Raw genomic sequence first — 18,346 nt, 5'->3', positions numbered from 1 at the left:
ACAGAGAGAAGGGCTGGAGCGTTGGCGGTGGTTTGCTCTTCACCGCGGCTCGTGACATCATGTTGTAGTTCGGTGGTCACCTAACCACCGAAAATCCAGACTATGTATGAGCCTTTACATTACATGAGGTTCAGGCATCTGTCTAACAAAAGAAAGATGCCGGAAAACACCAACCCAACCTAACAGACAGACAAATGGAACTACAACTGAAACCTAACACACAGGACAAACACTCCTTCCCGAAGGGAGTGAACTTAAAGGTATAAGCAGAACGAAACACATAAGTAGACCGGCTGGAGGGAAGGCCACACGCAGCAGTGTTCCCACCCCGAAGTCCAAGCAAAGACTGAGCTTTATAGTCCAGGTAGCGAGGCCTGAGCTGCCACAGGACCAATCCAGGGGCTGATCAGGCTCCAAGCCAGGCCCTCCTACTTCATGTCAAAAAGGTTGCTGGCCCCTGGTCTACTGTATGTATACCGTCATGATTTTGCCTCTAAACTCTTGTCTTTGAACAGATTTTTGCCCTGTTGCCCGTCACGAAATCATCCCATATTCCACATCAACTTGAAGATTTTCAAGGATGTTTTCCTGTGAGATCAAAAAGATATGTTGTCTACCCAGGCCACCCTGGAAACCGTGATGACGACAAGGACGCCGACACTGTGTTTAAGGTATTTATGTGCCTCAATTTAAACTAAAATTGTCATTGATACATTATTACATTATTTTCTTCTACTTTACCAGGACATGTTTTTATGTCGATTTAATCTAGAATCTAGGACTGAAGATGGCAACAAATTTGCTTACAAAAACACCTGCCTGCATCCTGTTCAGAGGAATAGAGTACTACAATCAAAGAAGTAAGATCCAGATACACATTATTTATCTAAGAAGCATGAATTCACCTGATTTCAGTGTGTTTGCTATTATCCGTCTGAATGATGGGTGAATGTTTGAATGAATAGTTTATTTCGGTGCTTTACATTTACATGTTAAGTTTCATCATTTGCATTTAAGTTTTTTTACAAAGGGGTAGCACCGAAAAGGTCTAGGCTGAAGCCGAAGCTTATTTTGCCTAGCCTTTAAGAAAAGAAACAAAATACAAAATGTATACAAAGAAAAGAAACATAATACAAAGGAAACAGAAATAAATAAAGCATTTTTTAGAACTTAGTCATTTAATAACTTATGATAATAATCTTAGGTTAATGTTTAATAGTGTTAATAATAATGATCTTATGATAATAATAATAATAATAATAATGATCTATGATGATTTGAAGTGCTTCCAGAGGTTGCCTATACAGATTCCAGACCACACCCATTGTAGCTGTCACAGGTTCAATGGAATGTCCACGCGTCATACAGATGTCTTATTTGGTTTTATTTTGACATGCAAACTCCTCCAAACAGTCACCAAGACACTGTGACAACCAGGGCTGGACTGGCCACAGGTCATACCGGGCATATTCCCGGTGGGCCGCGACCGTAGGGGGCCGCCATTATTATTTTTTGGACAGGCAGGCCAATAGGCGGCAGGCCACCAGGAAAGGTCCGGGCGTACTGCCATTCTGCCAGTGCCATCATGATAATGTCACTGTACCTGTATCAGTGAGTGACAAATAAACCCTCTACAAAGGGTTGTGTAGTTGTCTGTTGGTTTGTATCATTTATGTTGTTCTGTAAAAGTGGTGGTATTAGGGCTTGTTTGTTTGTGTGTGCTTAGACGGAGCGGGGGGTAGAGTTTCTGCTATCTGCGCGCTGGTTGTGGTGGGCCGGTCTGGGCCAAATTCACGCAAAAATGACCGGGCCGAATTTTTGTCCCAGTCCAGCCCTGGTGACAACTACAATAAAGAAACAAAGGAATTTTGTTCAGTTGAGTCCATATACAGTCCATATGATATGAAGCAGAGTCCTCTATAGTTAGTGAGACCAATTTAACAAACAAAGTCTGCAGTTATACATTACAACATTAGCTTTTGTGCCCAAGACGTCCACAGACGTCCTGGGAATTACCGCTATGTGGTGCCCAAGACGTCTGTGGACGTCTTTGCAAAAAAAATAATAATAATGAATGTAAAACGTGGGCACGTTTTTTCTTTTTTTTTTTGTGTTGTGTGGGCACAATCCAAAACAAACTCACAATCAAAAGAACACAATAAACAATATATACCGTGTGTGCCCATGTGCAGATGGACTAACGTGCAACTTTCTCTCCAGGAATTCAACTCAGTTCAACCTCTGACCCTTAAGACAAATTCCAATACCCAAAATATTGGCCGCTCGCTCACTCACTCTCGAGTCACTGAAATTGGTGACCTGCCAAAATATGTGACATTCTTGTGGACTTCACACAACTTACATGGAAGTCTTTAAATACATGGCCTATATACAGATAGGTTGAACTCATGCTAATGAACAAACTGCAACAATTTACAATTAGGACACTAACATTATATATGATTGTCTACTACACACGATTGTCACATATTTCAGCAGGTCACCAATTCCACCGTAACACCACCGTGCTGGAGTGACCGAGTGTGAGTGAGCAAGTGGCCGAGATTTTGGGTATTGGAATTTGGCTGTACTGAGGTACAGGACGGTCTGATCATGTGACTCACTCCTTTGCAAAGGGTGCATTTTTGCCTTGTGATATATAACCTTTTTAACATATTTATTGTCGTTTTGAATTCTATTTATTCATAATGAAATGAACCCAAAATAGGCATGAACTTACATAAGCAAATCCACCTTAATATTATTTATATTTATAACTGAAAACACTGTCTCTCTCTCCCGTACACGTAGCTGATCGGATGCTTACTCGTGAGGGAGGTCTATGGCTGTCGATGTCGCCGTCGAATAGTGGTGGAGGTTATGGTGCTAGAGGTGGTGCAGGTGGTGTTTCAGTTCCTCCGCCCATACAGACCATCCGCTCCTTCTTCCCAGAGACATGGATATGGGACCTGGTGGAGGTGGGGTGAGTGCACAGAGCTACAACATGAGTATTAGACATTCTCTTTTTTACCCGTACTGGGCGGGAACCCCTTTAGGTGTTTTTAGCAGATCTACAAGCTCATCTACAAGCTCATCTACAAGCAGATCTACAAGCTCATAGCGCGGCACCGAGTGCCGCGCTACGAGCTTGTAGGTCTGCTATTTTTGAAAAATCGTGAAAATGTGGCGCAAATCTTTGAATATATATTATTTCAGAGCGAACTTTTAAACTCAAATCTTTGCTTCTGGGGGGTCCCTGGAACAACATATTTTCAGATGGGGGTCGGCGGCCAAACACAATTTTTGGGGTTCTTGACATGAAATATTGAGCACCACATACTGTAGAAACATAGATATTTCAAAAAACTGTCATGATTTAGAAGACTTTTTTAAAATTTCGATGTCAGGCCTATATGGGTTAAAGGAAGGTTAAGTTTAAGTTTAAGGTTTTTAGGCCAGCTTAAAATGGTGTGTCATTTGATACGCTAATCACATAACAGGAAGTTTGTAACACACATAATGGCTCTTTTGCTCCGGTTGGTTTAATTTTCATAGCATTCGACAAATGTTATTGCAATCTAGCAAATTCACATAACAGACAGTGGAATGAACCTTCTATCAAAATGTGGAATCCTTTCCATTTTCTCCCTCTACCGATGGAGAGAGGTAATTGCAACAATATTCAAAATACAATGCGAACGGTGGCACCACTCCCAACCACTGCAGATGTGCTAAATTAGTGTGGTTGCCTATATAGGCAAGCAGACTATTGTTATTGCACTTCAGTGCTTAAATCGTTTACAATAGGCCTATCTCACAGCCCCCTTTCCACGCCCACTTCCGGTAGATAGTGGTGTCATTTAACATTAGGCATTACCACTTTTTTTCTCTCTGGAGAATCTAAGTACATTTCCTAATGTTAAAATGTCAAAGACCGATAATAATATGAAGAAAACACAATGGTATAACAACTCAAATAAGTAGAATAAACCTTACCTTTACAAAACGGTAGTTTGTGGCTTGTGAAAATACCTCTTTTAACATGGAAGCCTATGGACCGCAAAAAAAATAACACCACTATCAACAAAAGGGGGCGTAAAAAGGGGGCGGGGAAATGCTGTGAGATAGGCCTATAGTGCAAAAACTCTCTATTCTCCCCTCCGATTGGCCAGCGATTCTGAACTCCCTGAAGTCCCTTCAATAAATTTCAGTTCAGTTTGTGTTATATCTCTTATGGTTTTATTAGCTTTAGCTCTAGTCATTGTATTTGATGTTCATTTGAAGTAAAGATACTTTATCAAAAAGGAAAAACCTGTAGCACATGATCATATCTTAAACAATAGTAACAGATTTTATTATTTACCTGTCTTTTTTTTTCCTTCCACCATCCAGGGACTCAGGAAAAGCGGACGTGTCCCTCACTGTCCCAGACACCATCACCACATGGGAGACGGAGGCTTTCTGCTTGTCCTCAAGCGGCTTCGGTCTCGCTCCTCCCAAGGAGCTCAAAGCCTTCCAGCCCTTCTTCCTGGAGCTCAGCCTGCCTTACTCCATCGTCAGGGGAGAGAAATTTGTTCTGAAGGCTACCGTCTTCAATTACCAGTCCAGCTGCATCATGGTACTCTGTCTGTCTGTCTGTCTGTCTGTAGCACGCTTTGCTTGTCTTATTTTGCTGTGATTTACTATTTATTGTTGTTATTTTAGCACTGAATGCTAATTGAATGTTGCTTCTCTTCATGGTTGTATTTTATCTTGGTTTTGTAAAGCACTTTGTATTCACTGAAAAGCGCTTTGCAAATAAAATGTATTTGTATTATTAAATATCCTCCATTCCATCCAACCACCTCTCTTCCATCAGGTGAGTGTGACTCCCAGCCACTCATCAAATTACACTCTCACAGCCATCCCTGGTGAAGAGTACTCCTCCTGTGTCTGTGCCAACGGACGCAAGACCTTCCACTGGACTATGGATGCCTCTGTCCTAGGTGAGACCTATGCCTTTATCTTGTACTACAGTTTGTCACATTCAAACCAATAGAATTATATAAGATGTTTATTATACACACTCATGGAAACTTCGCCTTCGGGTTCGTGTGACACATAATCAACCCCCACATGACACAAGGACAGTAGTCTTCTAGTACTACGTTATTTCCTGACCCCTATCTGCATATTGTATTATCAGATATGCTGACAAGGCATATTACTTGACTGTTGGTTATGGATGTTTCCAGAGGTTGTCAACGTGACTGTGAGTGCTGAGGCAGTGGCGTCCCACGCATCGTGTGACAACGAGATAGTCAGCGTGCCAGAGAGAGGCCGCATCGATGTTGTCACACGCCCTTTGATAATCAAGGTAGGCGGAAGTTGTGATAGTTTTTATTATAGGCTTATTCACTTTTTTTTCCTTCTTCTTCTAATGAATGAACTGAAATCCTTTTCTTGCCTTTCTCTCCTTTCAGGCAGAGGGAACAGAAGTGACTAAGACCTACAACTGGTTGCTGTGTCCAAAGGGTGAGTGTGGATCGAGTGTACAGTACATGGTGCTCAATTCTTTTCAACAAGAAGGTCTAACAGCAAAGATTACACAGAGGTGGACGGCTGCAGGCAAAAACAGTAGTAATTGGCCAATTACACACCTGGAAATTCATTTAACAGAGTGCACTCTCGACAGAGTGCAAATAACGTGATTATTTCATGTCTCTATCATGTTCATGTGTTTCTCTGTCTAGGAGAGACAATGACAGAGGAAACCCAGCTCCAACTCCCTGATAACGTGATTTTGGGATCTGCCCGTTCTTCTGTATCCGTCCTGGGTAAATATAGACTTGTGTTTTCTGCTCTTTTGCATTTCGTCTTTATCACGAACTACAGTGGGGAAGGACGGGTTAGAGAAAGGAGATTACCTGTGACATAGTTTACAAGCAAGATTCAAACCTCACGTCATTGCAACTAGGTCTCAGCTACTGTCTGTCACTCCTATGCTGTCTCCCTTTCATCTGTCCTATTGTCTGTCTCTCCTACAGTGTCTCCTTCATAGTTTCCTGCTGTCTGTCTCAACAAGTTGTCCTTGTGTATATATAGCGTGCGTGCGTGTGTGTGTGGTCTCTACTGCCCCCCCCCCTGGAATAACTACTTCCACGCGCTACGTCCTACCGGAGAAACTCTCCCCTGTCAGGTGATAAGAGAAGCAGCCTGCTCACGCCCTCGTGCATTGAAGGAAGCAGGAGCTCAGTTCGGGGTTCTCCCCATGTTGGCAGAGGGAGAGTAGCGCCCAGGATTACAGTTTAGGCAATTGGCACCGGATGAAAAATGGATTACAGAAATAATAATCAGTCTAACAGCCTCTCTCTCTCTCTCTCTTTGACGACAGGCGACATCCTGGGCCGTGCCATGAAGAACCTGGATGGACTGCTGAAGATGCCGTATGGATGTGGGGAACAGAATATGGCGCTCTTAGCTCCCAACATCTACATCCTGGAATACCTGAAGAACACAAACCAGCTGACAGCGGCCATCAAGGAGAAGGCCCTTCCCTTCCTGGTCGGCGGTGAGTCAAACTCTCCTTTATCTATTTTTATGGAAGAATATGTCAACCAGAGCCATAGAGATAGAAAGACAGAGTTTACGACATTGAGGGGGCAGGAAACTGAGCGCTCGAGCGCTGTTCATGCAGCCTGGAGAGTGACAAGCTGGAGTTTGAAATACATTGTTTTCAACGAGGGCGGCGCAAATATCAGCAATTTTAGGCATGTGTGCAACATGACAACTGTTTTAAATTATTGTACAGTGAGTATTGTACAGTGGGCTGTTGCCTGAGTCCAGTGCATTTCTGCCAACTTCCAGTCCAGGTCCAGGACATTGTCACTCTTCGCCTAACATTTCGCCAATCATGTAGAAGAGCGACCATTGGACTGGCTGAAGTGAGCGTAACTCTGTGTTTCGCTCTGATGTCAACTATCAACTTACTTCCAGAATGTGATGTCAGCAATCTATACCTACAACATTTTGGAGATGATATTTGTCTCTTATCATCACCCTTCAACACAGCATAGCTCGCCCACAATGTTGTGTGTTTTCCTTCCTAAGTATTTTAACATGACTTTATATAATTACCATGAAGTAAACTAAACCCAGGACTTTAACAATAACCATGAAGTAAACTACATGCAGGCTACCAGAGGCAACTAAACTACAAGCATTATGGATCCTACAGCACGTTTGGAACTGGACCAGGGAACACTTGGTGAGAATCCTGTATAATGAATGCCTAATGGGTGTGTGGGTGGCCCGTCAAATGCACATTTATGGACTCAAATGTCCAAATGCACATACAACTTGAGCATTACATAATATAGTAAACGTGTGATTGTCCATCATCAGGTTGACTGCATTTGTACTGAGAGTTTTTGTCCAAGCGAAGTCTTTCGTCTTCATCGACCAGTCCAACATAGAACAATCAAAGGCCTGGCTGGAGAGTAAACAGCAGGGCAATGGCTGTTTTGAACAATCTGGAAAACTCTTCAACAACAGAATGAAGGTACGAGTGAGGAGGGATTAGGTCTATTGTACACACAGTTTAAATAATTAGTGTATCACCTTAATAATATCATATTGAGAGAAGAGGTATTGGGGAATAATATATCTCTGCTGCAGTGTCGGAAGAAATCACAAAACCCAAAAATGTTCATTTTTTCAGGAAATGAAAAATATACATTTTTCATGAAATTAAGAAAACCTTTTATTTTGGAAACAAAGCAATACTGCCTCATCAAAGTTGTTATTGGTATTGGTATGACTTATACAGTAGATTATCAATTACTTGCATGAGAGGGGGAGAGGTGGTGGAGTTAGCTGCTTTAGCAGATAGTTTGAGGGTCCAATGGAGTTAAGAGGTTTTGTCTGAAGCGCTTTTTTCTACTTTTCATTGGTTCAATATTTTCTTAACCAACACACAGACTTATAGGTGTTACTGTAGGTGGTGTCCTCCCGACAGCAACCATATGTAAATGTGTTTTCAATGCAGGGTGGAGTGTCTGATGAAGTGACTCTCAGTGCTTACATCACTGCTTCGTTCCTGGAGATGAATTTGTCACATTCAGTAAGTCATCTCATGCCTACACATACAGTAAGTCATCTCATGCCTACACATTCAGTAAGTCATCTCATGCCTACACATACAGTAAGTCATCTCATGCCTACACATACAGTAAGTCATCTCATGCCTACACATTCAGTAAGTCATCTCATGCCTACACGTTCAGTAAGTCATCTCATGCCTACACATACAGTAAGTCATCTCATGCCTACACATACAGTAAGTCATCTCATGCCTACACATACAGTAAGTCATCTCATGCCTACACATACAGTAAGTCATCTCATGCCTACACATTCAGTAAGTCGTCTCATGCCTACACATTCAGTAAGTCGTCTCATGCCTACACATTCAGTAAGTCATCTCATGCCTACACATACAGTAAGTCATCTCATGCCTACACATACAGTAAGTCATCTCATGCCTACACATTCAGTAAGTCATCTCATGCCTACACATACAGTAAGTCATCTCATGCCTACACATACAGTAAGTCATCTCATACCTACACATTCAGTAAGTCATCTCATGCCTACACATTCAGTAAGTCATCTCATGCCTACACATACAGTAAGTCATCTCATACCTACACATTCAGTAAGTCATCTCATGCCTACACATTCAGTAAGTCATCTCATGCCTACACATACAGTAAGTCATCTCATACCTACACATTCAGTAAGTCATCTCATGCCTACACATTCAGTAAGTCATCTCATGCCTACACATTCAGTAAGTCATCTCATGCCTACACATACAGTAAGTCATCTCATGCCTACACATTCAGTAAGTCGTCTCATGCCTACACATACAGTAAGTCATCTCTTCCAGCTTCCAGGAGGTGACATGCCTACACATACAGTATGCTAATCTCAGTTAGAACCCACAATATCCCCACCCCTTTTCCCCCTCACTGTATACGTTTCTTTTCCCTTTTTACCTCCTTTATGATGAATTCCTGTTCTGTTCTTTGACTATATAGAAGTGTCTATTTGTACGTCTCTAAATGTTTTGATGAATTGAACAAGGTGGACCCTCTTGTAAACAAGTGTAATGCTTAATTGGGTCGTCCGCTCACAGTTAACAGTCTTTTGTATTGAGTTTGTGCTTGAAATGTACTGTAATTCTGCAAACTGTTAATAAATATTTCAATCAATCAATCAAAAAGCTCATCTGTGCTTCACATTCACATACGTCATTGTATGACAGTGTTGTGCAAACGTTTTGAAAGGTCTACAAGTTCACAATGTATTGTGAGTTGCTATTTCACAAATTCTGCCCCTAAAAAGCAATACTTTGTATGTAATGCCTGTCTGTGTGTCTCTGTAGGATCCTGTGGTGAAAAGTCTGTCTTGTCTGAGGGAGGCCATCGATGAGTCCATGAAGACCAACACCTACACTACAGCTCTGCTGGCCTACGTCTTCTCTCTGGCGGGAGACACGGAGACACGTGCACTACTCCTACAGCACCTGGACAAGATTGCATCACAAGATGGTGAGATAGAAAAAGACGGATGCATTTAGATCACATAAAATGAGATAGTTAAAGGGGCATTCCACTCATTTTCAACATTTTACTATATCATTAATATACCTTAGAGCTAGAGGTCTGAAAGAAATCATTAACATGGTGAAACACATCTTGATGATGTCATCAAGATGTGTTTCACCATGTTCATGATTTTTTTTCATAATTACAGTTCTAGGAAACACAGAATTGGGGGACTTTTTTATTATTTCCACACAACAGCTCTAAGGTATATTAATGACAGAGTAAAATGTTGAAAATGAGTGGAATGACAAAACAAAATCCACTTTTTTAGCACAAATAAATTATTACTGCATTACTGCTGTATATTGTTACTGTGCATGAAGGTTGATTTGACGAATGCTTGTTTTGTTTGTTGGATCCCCAGGAGGTTTCCTGCATTGGTCTCAGACCTCCAACGAGACTTCGGCCTCTCTGTCCGTAGAGATCACCTCCTACGTGCTGCTGGCCAAGCTTGCCAGCCCTGACCCTAGCGCTGCAGACCTGGGTTATGCTGCTCGCATCGTGAGGTGGTTGGCCAGCCAGCAGAACTCCTACGGTGGCTTCTCCTCCACACAGGTACTGCTCAAATATATGTCCTACAGTAGCCAAGGTTCACATGACGCTCGTACTTCACCAGCGTCATGGCTTAACTTCCGCCTGTTTTACGCGATCGCTACATTTACACTGAAAACGTGTACATACTCACCAAATACTCACCACGTGGGCCACTGGTGTTAGACATGTTTGCTGGTACAGCGATTAGCATTGCTGCATTCCGCGTTGTTTAATAAAAGGTATTTTTATCCGAGCTGTTTTTTTTGCCATTGGCTTTCAAGTTTCAACTACTTGCCCCTATCGGTCGGGAGGAGTGTGGCACTGGGTGTGTTCGATATAGGCACGCTGACCGCACTGCCAACACAGACTAATAGGCAAGTGCGCTTTTCCGAACGCACCCCGTTTGAGAAAATTAGCCGGGGCGCTCGGACAAAAATGCTTTTTATTAAACAACGCGGACTGCAGCAATGCTAATCGCTGTACCAGCAAATTCCTAACACCCGTGGCACACGTGGCGAGGACTTGATATTTGCAATCTGAATGTTTATGTACACGTTCTCTCTGTAAATGTAGCGATCACGTAAAACTGGCTTCAGTTGCGTCATGACTGTCATGTTTCAGGGCTAGTCGTACAGTATCTGATGAAAGACTGCCTTCCCCACTGTTTGCCTCTAGCTGTCTTAGAAGTTCTGGGCGTTTCTGTAGATGGTGTTGTGGTTAAAATACTCACCTTTGAGTTTGAACCACTCAAGACCCTTACTGGTCTTTCTCTCATGTACTGCAACTCCTTTTCGTCCCTGTTACAGTCTGCATGCTTTACTGGTCCGTCTAGATTATGTCATGCCCCATGCTATATAAATACAGTTTATTATTATTACATGTATCACCAGACAGCACCTATTTCAGCTGGTGGTTTGTGTGCTTTGTAGGACACAGTAGTGGCTCTTCAGGCTCTGGCTCGCTACTCCACTCTGGTCTTCACCCAAGAGGGCTCCAGCACTGTGACGGTCAAATCCTCCAAGGGTGACCAAGTCTTCCAGGTGGATCAGAGCAACAGACTGCTTTACCAGGAGAGGGCGCTGCAGGACGTGACGGGGAAGTACAGCCTGGAGGTTAAGGGCACTGCATGTGTCTCAGCACAGGTCAGCTCACTATCTGTTCACTTCAAATGTCATAAGTAATGTCATTGTGACCTTGATAGACTACAGGGTTGTAATGGAATCACAGTTTGATAAAGACACCAATGTGGGGTGCATATCTTTGGTCCGATGTACTAACTGTCTTAACCAGAGCCTTAGATATAGACAGAGTTACGCAAACTGCGTTCACTTCATGGGGCTTCAGTCCAATACATAGACCAATACATAGACTATACATAGACTTCTATTGAGAATGGGGACAACCAACTGGGACCGGACCGGAAGTAGGCAGAAATGCATTGGACTCAGGCAACAGCCCAGCTTTATTGATCCTAAATCCCTTTATTTTAGATTGTTTTGTAGTAATCGTACAACATAAACATTAAAGAGATTTAAGTTGTTACTGTGTACAATGCTTTAAAACAGTTGTTGCACACATGCTTAAAATAGCTCCTATTTGCGCCGCCCTCGTTGAAAACAATTTATTTCCAACTCCAGCTTGTCTCAGTTCAGGCGCTCGAGTGCTCGGTGTCTGCCCCCTCAATATCGTAACTCTTTTATTAGATGGCTCTGGTCTTAACCAGCCACGCATGGCGGACCACTGGTATGTCGGATCAACGGATGCCCTGTAACAATACTTTGTAGCAGCATTATACCACAGTCTACTGGATTGTGGTATACAGTATGCTATGGGTATATGCATAGGCATAGAAAGATAGATGCCTCCTGTGGCTCTGGGGCGTCTGTACTGTATATGTGATGCTGTATATGTGACAAAATGTTCTGTCGTGTTCCTTCCTTCGGACCATCGGAGCCCAGTCAACAAATGCACTTATTCTACATGACTTGAGTAGTTGTAATGATGTAAGAAATGCCACTTTACTCTTCGAATCTGATTGTACAAATGAAACTCTAAACTCTATAAGTTTCCTCAGATGTCTCTTAACTACAACATCCCAACACCAGTTGAGGAAAGCAGTTTGTCCATCAAGGTCACACCTGAGGCCGACTGCAACTCTCTGAGACGGACAATGACTCTGAAACTACAAAGCCTGTAAGGATCACCTGTAGACACAGACAATACAGCCATGTCAATGACACATGATTTCATACACAACAAACATAAACAATAAATTCATACTAAATATGAAATAGTTCACGTTACAACAGAATATACCAAAAATGAGATGTTGTGAATTCTTGTAGATTCTTGTAAAATATTTTATACCTACAGATATACTGGAAATGAAGCAACAACAAACATGGTGTTAGTTGATGTAACGATGCTTTCTGGATTCATCCCAGACCCAGAGTCTTTGAAAAAGGTGAGTTATTGTAAACATTTTTTGCCTGAGTGCGAAAACCTTTTTTTTTTTTTTTACTTAATTTTTATTGATGAAAATACAGACAACAAAACAAAACAAAGACAATATGAAAAAAAATAACAAAAATAGGAAGACAAAAACAAAAAAACAAAAGACAAAGCTGCATTTTTCATATTACAAGATACATTCATTGAAATCCTCTTGCATTATCGTTAGGCTGAGAGAAGAGATCCCACTTTTTATAGAACTTATCCTCTTGTAGTCTAAGTATGAATGTACAGTTCCTCAGTAATGTCCATCCAATGTTCTTTCGTTGGTGGGTCCTGTTGGTACCAGCGTTGTGTGATCGCTTTCTTACTTGTTGCTAAGAGGATCTTGATTAAATATTTATCATGTATTAGAAACTCTTCAGGGATATTTCCCAGCAATAAGAAGGAACAAGTCAGAGGTATCTCAAAACACAGAATGGTCTCCAAGGTGGAGTGGATATCCTGCCAGTATTTCTGAATTTGAGGACAAGTCCAGAATATATGAGCGTGGCCCGCTCCCTTGTGGCCACACTGTCTCCAGCATGGCTGTTCTGTTTAGTGTGAAAAGCTTTTAACAGTATTTTGTACATGTTTCTATTTGAGTGCAGAGTTCACAGATAACCAGTTCAATTTGATGGTTTATTCACAGCTGAAAGAGGCGCTGCTGGTGGATCGTGTAGAGCAAAAGGACGACCACGTCATCATGTATTTCAAAGAGGTGAGAGACCAGCTTTTGTATTGAACACACTTAGGGCATTAAGCAACTAGTCGACTAGTTTACTAGTCGACTAGTAAATCCACTAGTCGACCTTGTTGGTACTAGTTGATAAGAAAAAAATATATATTTATAAAAAATATTTATTTTTTCCCCCGATTTTGTAGGCCTCAAGATCAGGTAGATTATAGTTATAGTCACCAATGTACACAGTTTTTAAATGTACAGATATTTATTTCCAAAATAAACATAATAGGTGGTTAAACAACTAGTCAACTAGTAAACTAGGCAACAAGTAAAAGTGAATGCCCTAGAACACATTAATGTTCAATACAAATCAGACCACCTTTAACTCCAAGGGTAAAAATCTAACCTCGGCTATAAATAACCTTACAGGAGGCTAATTTAAATACTGTAGGAACATGCTCTTGATAATCTACATTTCTGCCAACAGTTAACAAAAGGAATGGCCATCAACCACGTCTTAGAGGTCGTACAGGAAGTCTCAGTTCAGAACCTGAAGCCAGCACTGGTCAAGATCTATGATTACTACCAGCCAAGTGAGTACATGTACAGTACAGTGTTACACAACCTCTCCTGTGGCTATCTGCAATAGACTACAACACTACACTACACAACAGTGCTCCTCCTTTTCTCAGGATTCAATCTACAAAAACAATTAAGGCTCATACATAGTCTGGATTTCCGGTGGTTAGGTGACCACCGAACTACAACATGACGTCACGAGCCGCGGTGAAGAGCAAACCACCGCCACCGCTCCAGCCCTTCTCTCTGTTTTTACTCACCACCGCTCAACGTTATTTCAGCTCCGGTGGTCAGCTCACCACCGAAAATCCAGACTATGAATAGGCCTTTAGCCCTTCACTAAATCCCACCTCAAAAAGTGATTGTCCAATGCCAATCCAAATAGTTTAGCAACGGTTGCTATGCAGGTCAAGCTTTCTTCACCGCTAATGTGCCTATTGGAGAAGGATGGGTTGGGGAGGGACTTAGTGAAGGGCTAATTGCTGATCTTCAACTGTATGCAATGTGACATGCTAACACATTTAAGCATTTTAACAACACAAATCATGTATGGGCGTCCCTGGCATACATTTCTGATGTGGGTCCATATGGTCAAATACGCATTCATTTGGGGGTCCTTGACATGAAAAGATTTGAAACCACATGTTGCATTAGAAAACCTTTTCTCTCATCTAAAGTTTTACTGTTATTATTATTTCAGTTTATTAGACTAATCAGTTGAGACGAATAACAGCCTAAGTCCATAGTTTATTCTGACCCCTCCACATTTATACATGATGGATAAAGACTGTTATTCGTCTGAAATGCATTTCCTGTTGCTCCAAACACGCTAACAGGTGTTTTTGTATCACGCAGGTGACAACAAGGAGACAGAATACAGCTATCCTTGTGATACACAGTAATGCGGCCATCATCATGTGAAGAATGTTCCCATTTGCACATCGATTGCTCATTGTGTTCCTGTTCTATATGTGCAGTGCGAGGATTTGAGTCTATCTAAACTTATCTAATCAAAATTACCTAATTATCTGTTATTTTAAATACTATGCAATCATCTGTTAACACCCCCCCTTAAATAATTATAGCTTAATGTTTAATTCCATTTGTTATGTCTGAGTGTTTTATGTTAAATTGGTTGTTCAGTAATGTTTTTTTTGTTGTGGAAAATTCATAGAGAAGGCATGGCAGTTACGTTGGAGAACGATGTATCCATGAGTAACTGTCTATTTGTGTATATGTATCATTATATATGTACAATTTTGTGAGTGTCTTGTAAGCCCGTGTGGGCTGGGCATCGTATGATGTAGGACACTTTAATAAAAACTCTATCTCTATCTATCTGGAGAGATTTATTATCACAATGAATAACCCTAAAAGTAGGTTGGAAAGTGTTGTTCATTTACTTTACATAGGTACAGTACTATAAACGCTATGTTCAACACATCAGTTCGACAGAGTTAGTGTTGAAGTGTCCTTGAGCAAGACTCTGAACCCCAAATTGCTCCTGATGTGCAGGTTGGTGCCTTGCATGGTTTCCTCCGCCATCGGTGTATGAATGTGTGTGTGTGTGAATGTATGTGAATGTAATGCTATGTAAAGCGCTTGGATAAAAGCACTATATAAATGCACCATTTACCTTATGTAAAATTACCCCTTTTGAATAAGCTAATGTATAGATTTAGAACTGACCTCAATGTTTAGTAGTTTCTTTTAAATATTCCCTTCCCCCCCATCCAACATGTTTCAAAGAGAACCATCACCAGAACTCATTCTTCAGCCTATACAATTGGTTCCACTGACATTGAAAATACACCTGATTAGCATGGAAGATAATAAATGTGTGTTCTATCTGTGTATGTGTTTGTGTATATCATGTTTGCATAATGCATTGTGGGTCTCACTGTACTACGTCATATAAACGGTTTTAAGCACAGCATTTGTACTTGTTTTTAGTGTAGTACAAGCTAAAGCAAGTACTTCTGACTGCAATCTGAGGCAAGGCATGGTTGGTTTGACTTCAGCCCTGCCCATGTACCTTATTCTCACAAGCAGGACTTTAATTATTTCAAATTAATTAAGATTAGTCACTATTATTGTGTGGTTAGTTTGATTAGTTATTATTTAGTTTGGTGTTATTAAGGTTGGTGTAAGTATGGAGGGCTTCTCCTGTTCAATACATCACCTTCCAGCAGGCCACAGTCAAGAGACTTTTCAGTTAAGCCATATTTTCCATAGGGATAGGTGACCAACAAGCATAATAAATGAAAGTTCGACCATGTGCTGATTATGCTGAACTGGCACCAGAAGCAACCTAACTACTTGTCAAACATGATATTCAACCACCAAACAGTTGAGGCTTCAGAGTTCATGGCTGAGGAGACACACAATTGTATCCAGGTGCAAATAAACCAAAAAAACTGAAACCTTTGATGTTCACAGTCACAGAATGATTGCATACCAACAAAAGTGGATTGTAAATGGGGTGGTTTCCACTTAAATGTTTTCACAGCTATAAATTATTATGCTCATTTGACTTTTGACAGCTGAATGAGGCAACCATCTCCCAGAATCTGGTCACTCGAGAACATTTTCTCAGAACATAATGTAAAAAGCACCAACAATCCCTTCATAGAATACAGAGTGCAATTAGGATGCCTCTTGAGCGTCTCCCCTAAGGAGGTCCTCGATGCATATCCAACTGGAAGGAGACCCCCGGGCAGACCAGGATCAGATGGAGGGATCACATATCTCCAAAATGGTCTGGGAACGCCTCGGGATCCCCCAGAATTAAGTTACTAACGTTGCTCTGGAGAGGGACGTCTGCATGGAGCTCTCTGGTAGAGCTGTTGCACCCGCAACCCGACTACGGATAATGACAGCAGAGTCACTGCCCATATTTCGCCGCAGGTTGAAAACCCACCTCTTCAGGAAACACTACCCTTCCTCTCTGCCTGACCTACTTGTTGTTAACTAGTTGTACGAACGTTTGTTTTCTATTGTTGTATTGTTTATTGGATCTTGTTTAGTCGATACACTTAATTGTTTTAGCTCATGCTCATTTGATTTAGCTATTTTGTCTCATCCGGTTAAGGAAATAGGTAGCTGATATATTGCACTTTTACCTTAGCGCTAGGTATACTCTTGGTTGCTTGTTTTTGCAGAAAATGCACTAAAGACTTCTGGTGATTAGTAGTTTTTGTTCCCTACCTATGTTGAATACACTTATTGTAAGTCGCTTTGGATAAAAGCGTCTGCTAAATGACTGTAATGTAATGTAATGTAATGTAATGGCCGTGGTTTCCCAAAGGACACCTCTTACATCATGGTGTAAGAGTTATGGTGTTGCACATGCTCAGTTGCCCTCTAGGCCGCACATGAAGCCTGTGAACATAGACATTCCGTGCATTGATGTGCCACGCAATGGTAGGCCTCAGGCCTGAGGCCTGGTATGCTAGGCCTCAGGTCTACCATTCTGAAATTTAATTTAATAATATTTGGACTGCTGGAATGTATATGTATATGTATGTGACAGTAGGCTCTCTTCACTCTTAAAAAAATGTAATTCAATTTAATTTCTTTGATGCTGAAATAGGCCTTAATTTCAACGTTTTTATATTTAAATGAGATGAAGAAAGTCACCACTCGCACCACACATTTATCTGAGAATGGTTTTAATACTGCCACATGTCGACAGGTGTGTGTAGGCTAAAGAGGCTTTAGGGAAACAGGTTTGTGTATTCATGCAGGAGGCCTTACGTGTGCAATGAGGACAGATATGGCTGTGCTCTAGACTAGTCTAGGTTGTGTATTTCTATGTTGTTGTGTTTGACAGTGTTTCCCAAAACAGGACATAGTGTTTGATTGGCCAATCAAAGGCCGCACACACAGGGGCGTAACTAGACGTCACCGGGCCCTGACACAGGCTGATCAGCGAGTGCCCCCGACAGCACCCCCCCGCGATCGGAATATCCCATACAGACTGACTGTTTTTTTGCTTATAAACAGCGCAGCGGGGCACTGGACAACAGTTGTGACGGACGGTACCTATCGCAATTGTGAACAGAGCAGCAGCAGCAGCCAGTAGAAACAAGCCCACTGCATGCACACTCGTGGCGCGCCACAGACACTACTGACAGGCTACACTCTAGAGGAGAGCTGTTGGGAGGGAGGCGGCACATGTTGCCTATGCATAATGGTATGGTGTGTGGCTGTGTGTGCTATAGCAGCAGCCACCACCAGGCTCCGCCAAACTTTGTTCAACTCAACTGTCATTGCATCTCTGTATTATAATTTCATTTTACAGACGGCACGGGTGGGCGGCCGTGTGCCCCCCTTGCCTCTGGGCCCCCACGCAGTTTTTGATTGATTGATTGAAGAATTTATTAACAGTTTGCAGAATTACAGTACA

At 41.7% G+C, this 18,346-nt stretch overlaps 1 protein-coding gene across 1 annotated transcript in view; it reads left to right on the top strand.

The window, feature by feature from the left end:
- LOC306932211 (alpha-2-macroglobulin-like) overlaps window positions 1-14,984 on the top strand; it is a gene marked incomplete at its 5' end in the record, with an annotated part of 86,912 nt that extends 71,928 nt beyond the window's left edge. The window contains 20 exons of the mRNA XM_079513908.1: window positions 516-671; window positions 773-860; window positions 2,812-2,983; window positions 4,393-4,618; window positions 4,859-4,985; window positions 5,235-5,356; window positions 5,463-5,514; window positions 5,733-5,816; window positions 6,374-6,550; window positions 7,174-7,246; window positions 7,384-7,540; window positions 8,027-8,101; window positions 9,428-9,593; window positions 10,015-10,205; window positions 11,114-11,326; window positions 12,259-12,377; window positions 12,558-12,648; window positions 13,327-13,395; window positions 13,847-13,952; window positions 14,794-14,984. Of these exons, the coding sequence (XP_079370034.1) occupies window positions 516-671; window positions 773-860; window positions 2,812-2,983; window positions 4,393-4,618; window positions 4,859-4,985; window positions 5,235-5,356; window positions 5,463-5,514; window positions 5,733-5,816; window positions 6,374-6,550; window positions 7,174-7,246; window positions 7,384-7,540; window positions 8,027-8,101; window positions 9,428-9,593; window positions 10,015-10,205; window positions 11,114-11,326; window positions 12,259-12,377; window positions 12,558-12,648; window positions 13,327-13,395; window positions 13,847-13,952; window positions 14,794-14,840 (2,511 nt within the window). The 3' untranslated portion in view covers window positions 14,841-14,984. The remainder of the gene's footprint in view (window positions 1-515; window positions 672-772; window positions 861-2,811; window positions 2,984-4,392; window positions 4,619-4,858; window positions 4,986-5,234; window positions 5,357-5,462; window positions 5,515-5,732; window positions 5,817-6,373; window positions 6,551-7,173; window positions 7,247-7,383; window positions 7,541-8,026; window positions 8,102-9,427; window positions 9,594-10,014; window positions 10,206-11,113; window positions 11,327-12,258; window positions 12,378-12,557; window positions 12,649-13,326; window positions 13,396-13,846; window positions 13,953-14,793) is intronic.
- Between the last annotated feature and the right edge of the window lie 3,362 nt (window positions 14,985-18,346).

Source organism: Electrona antarctica, assembly GCF_951216825.1.
Source record: "Electrona antarctica genome assembly, chromosome: 11".
In the NCBI taxonomy this organism is placed as follows: Eukaryota; Metazoa; Chordata; class Actinopteri; order Myctophiformes; family Myctophidae; genus Electrona; species Electrona antarctica.
Note: the sequence above shows the minus strand (reverse complement) of the source record. Positions and strands in the feature narration are given on the sequence as shown.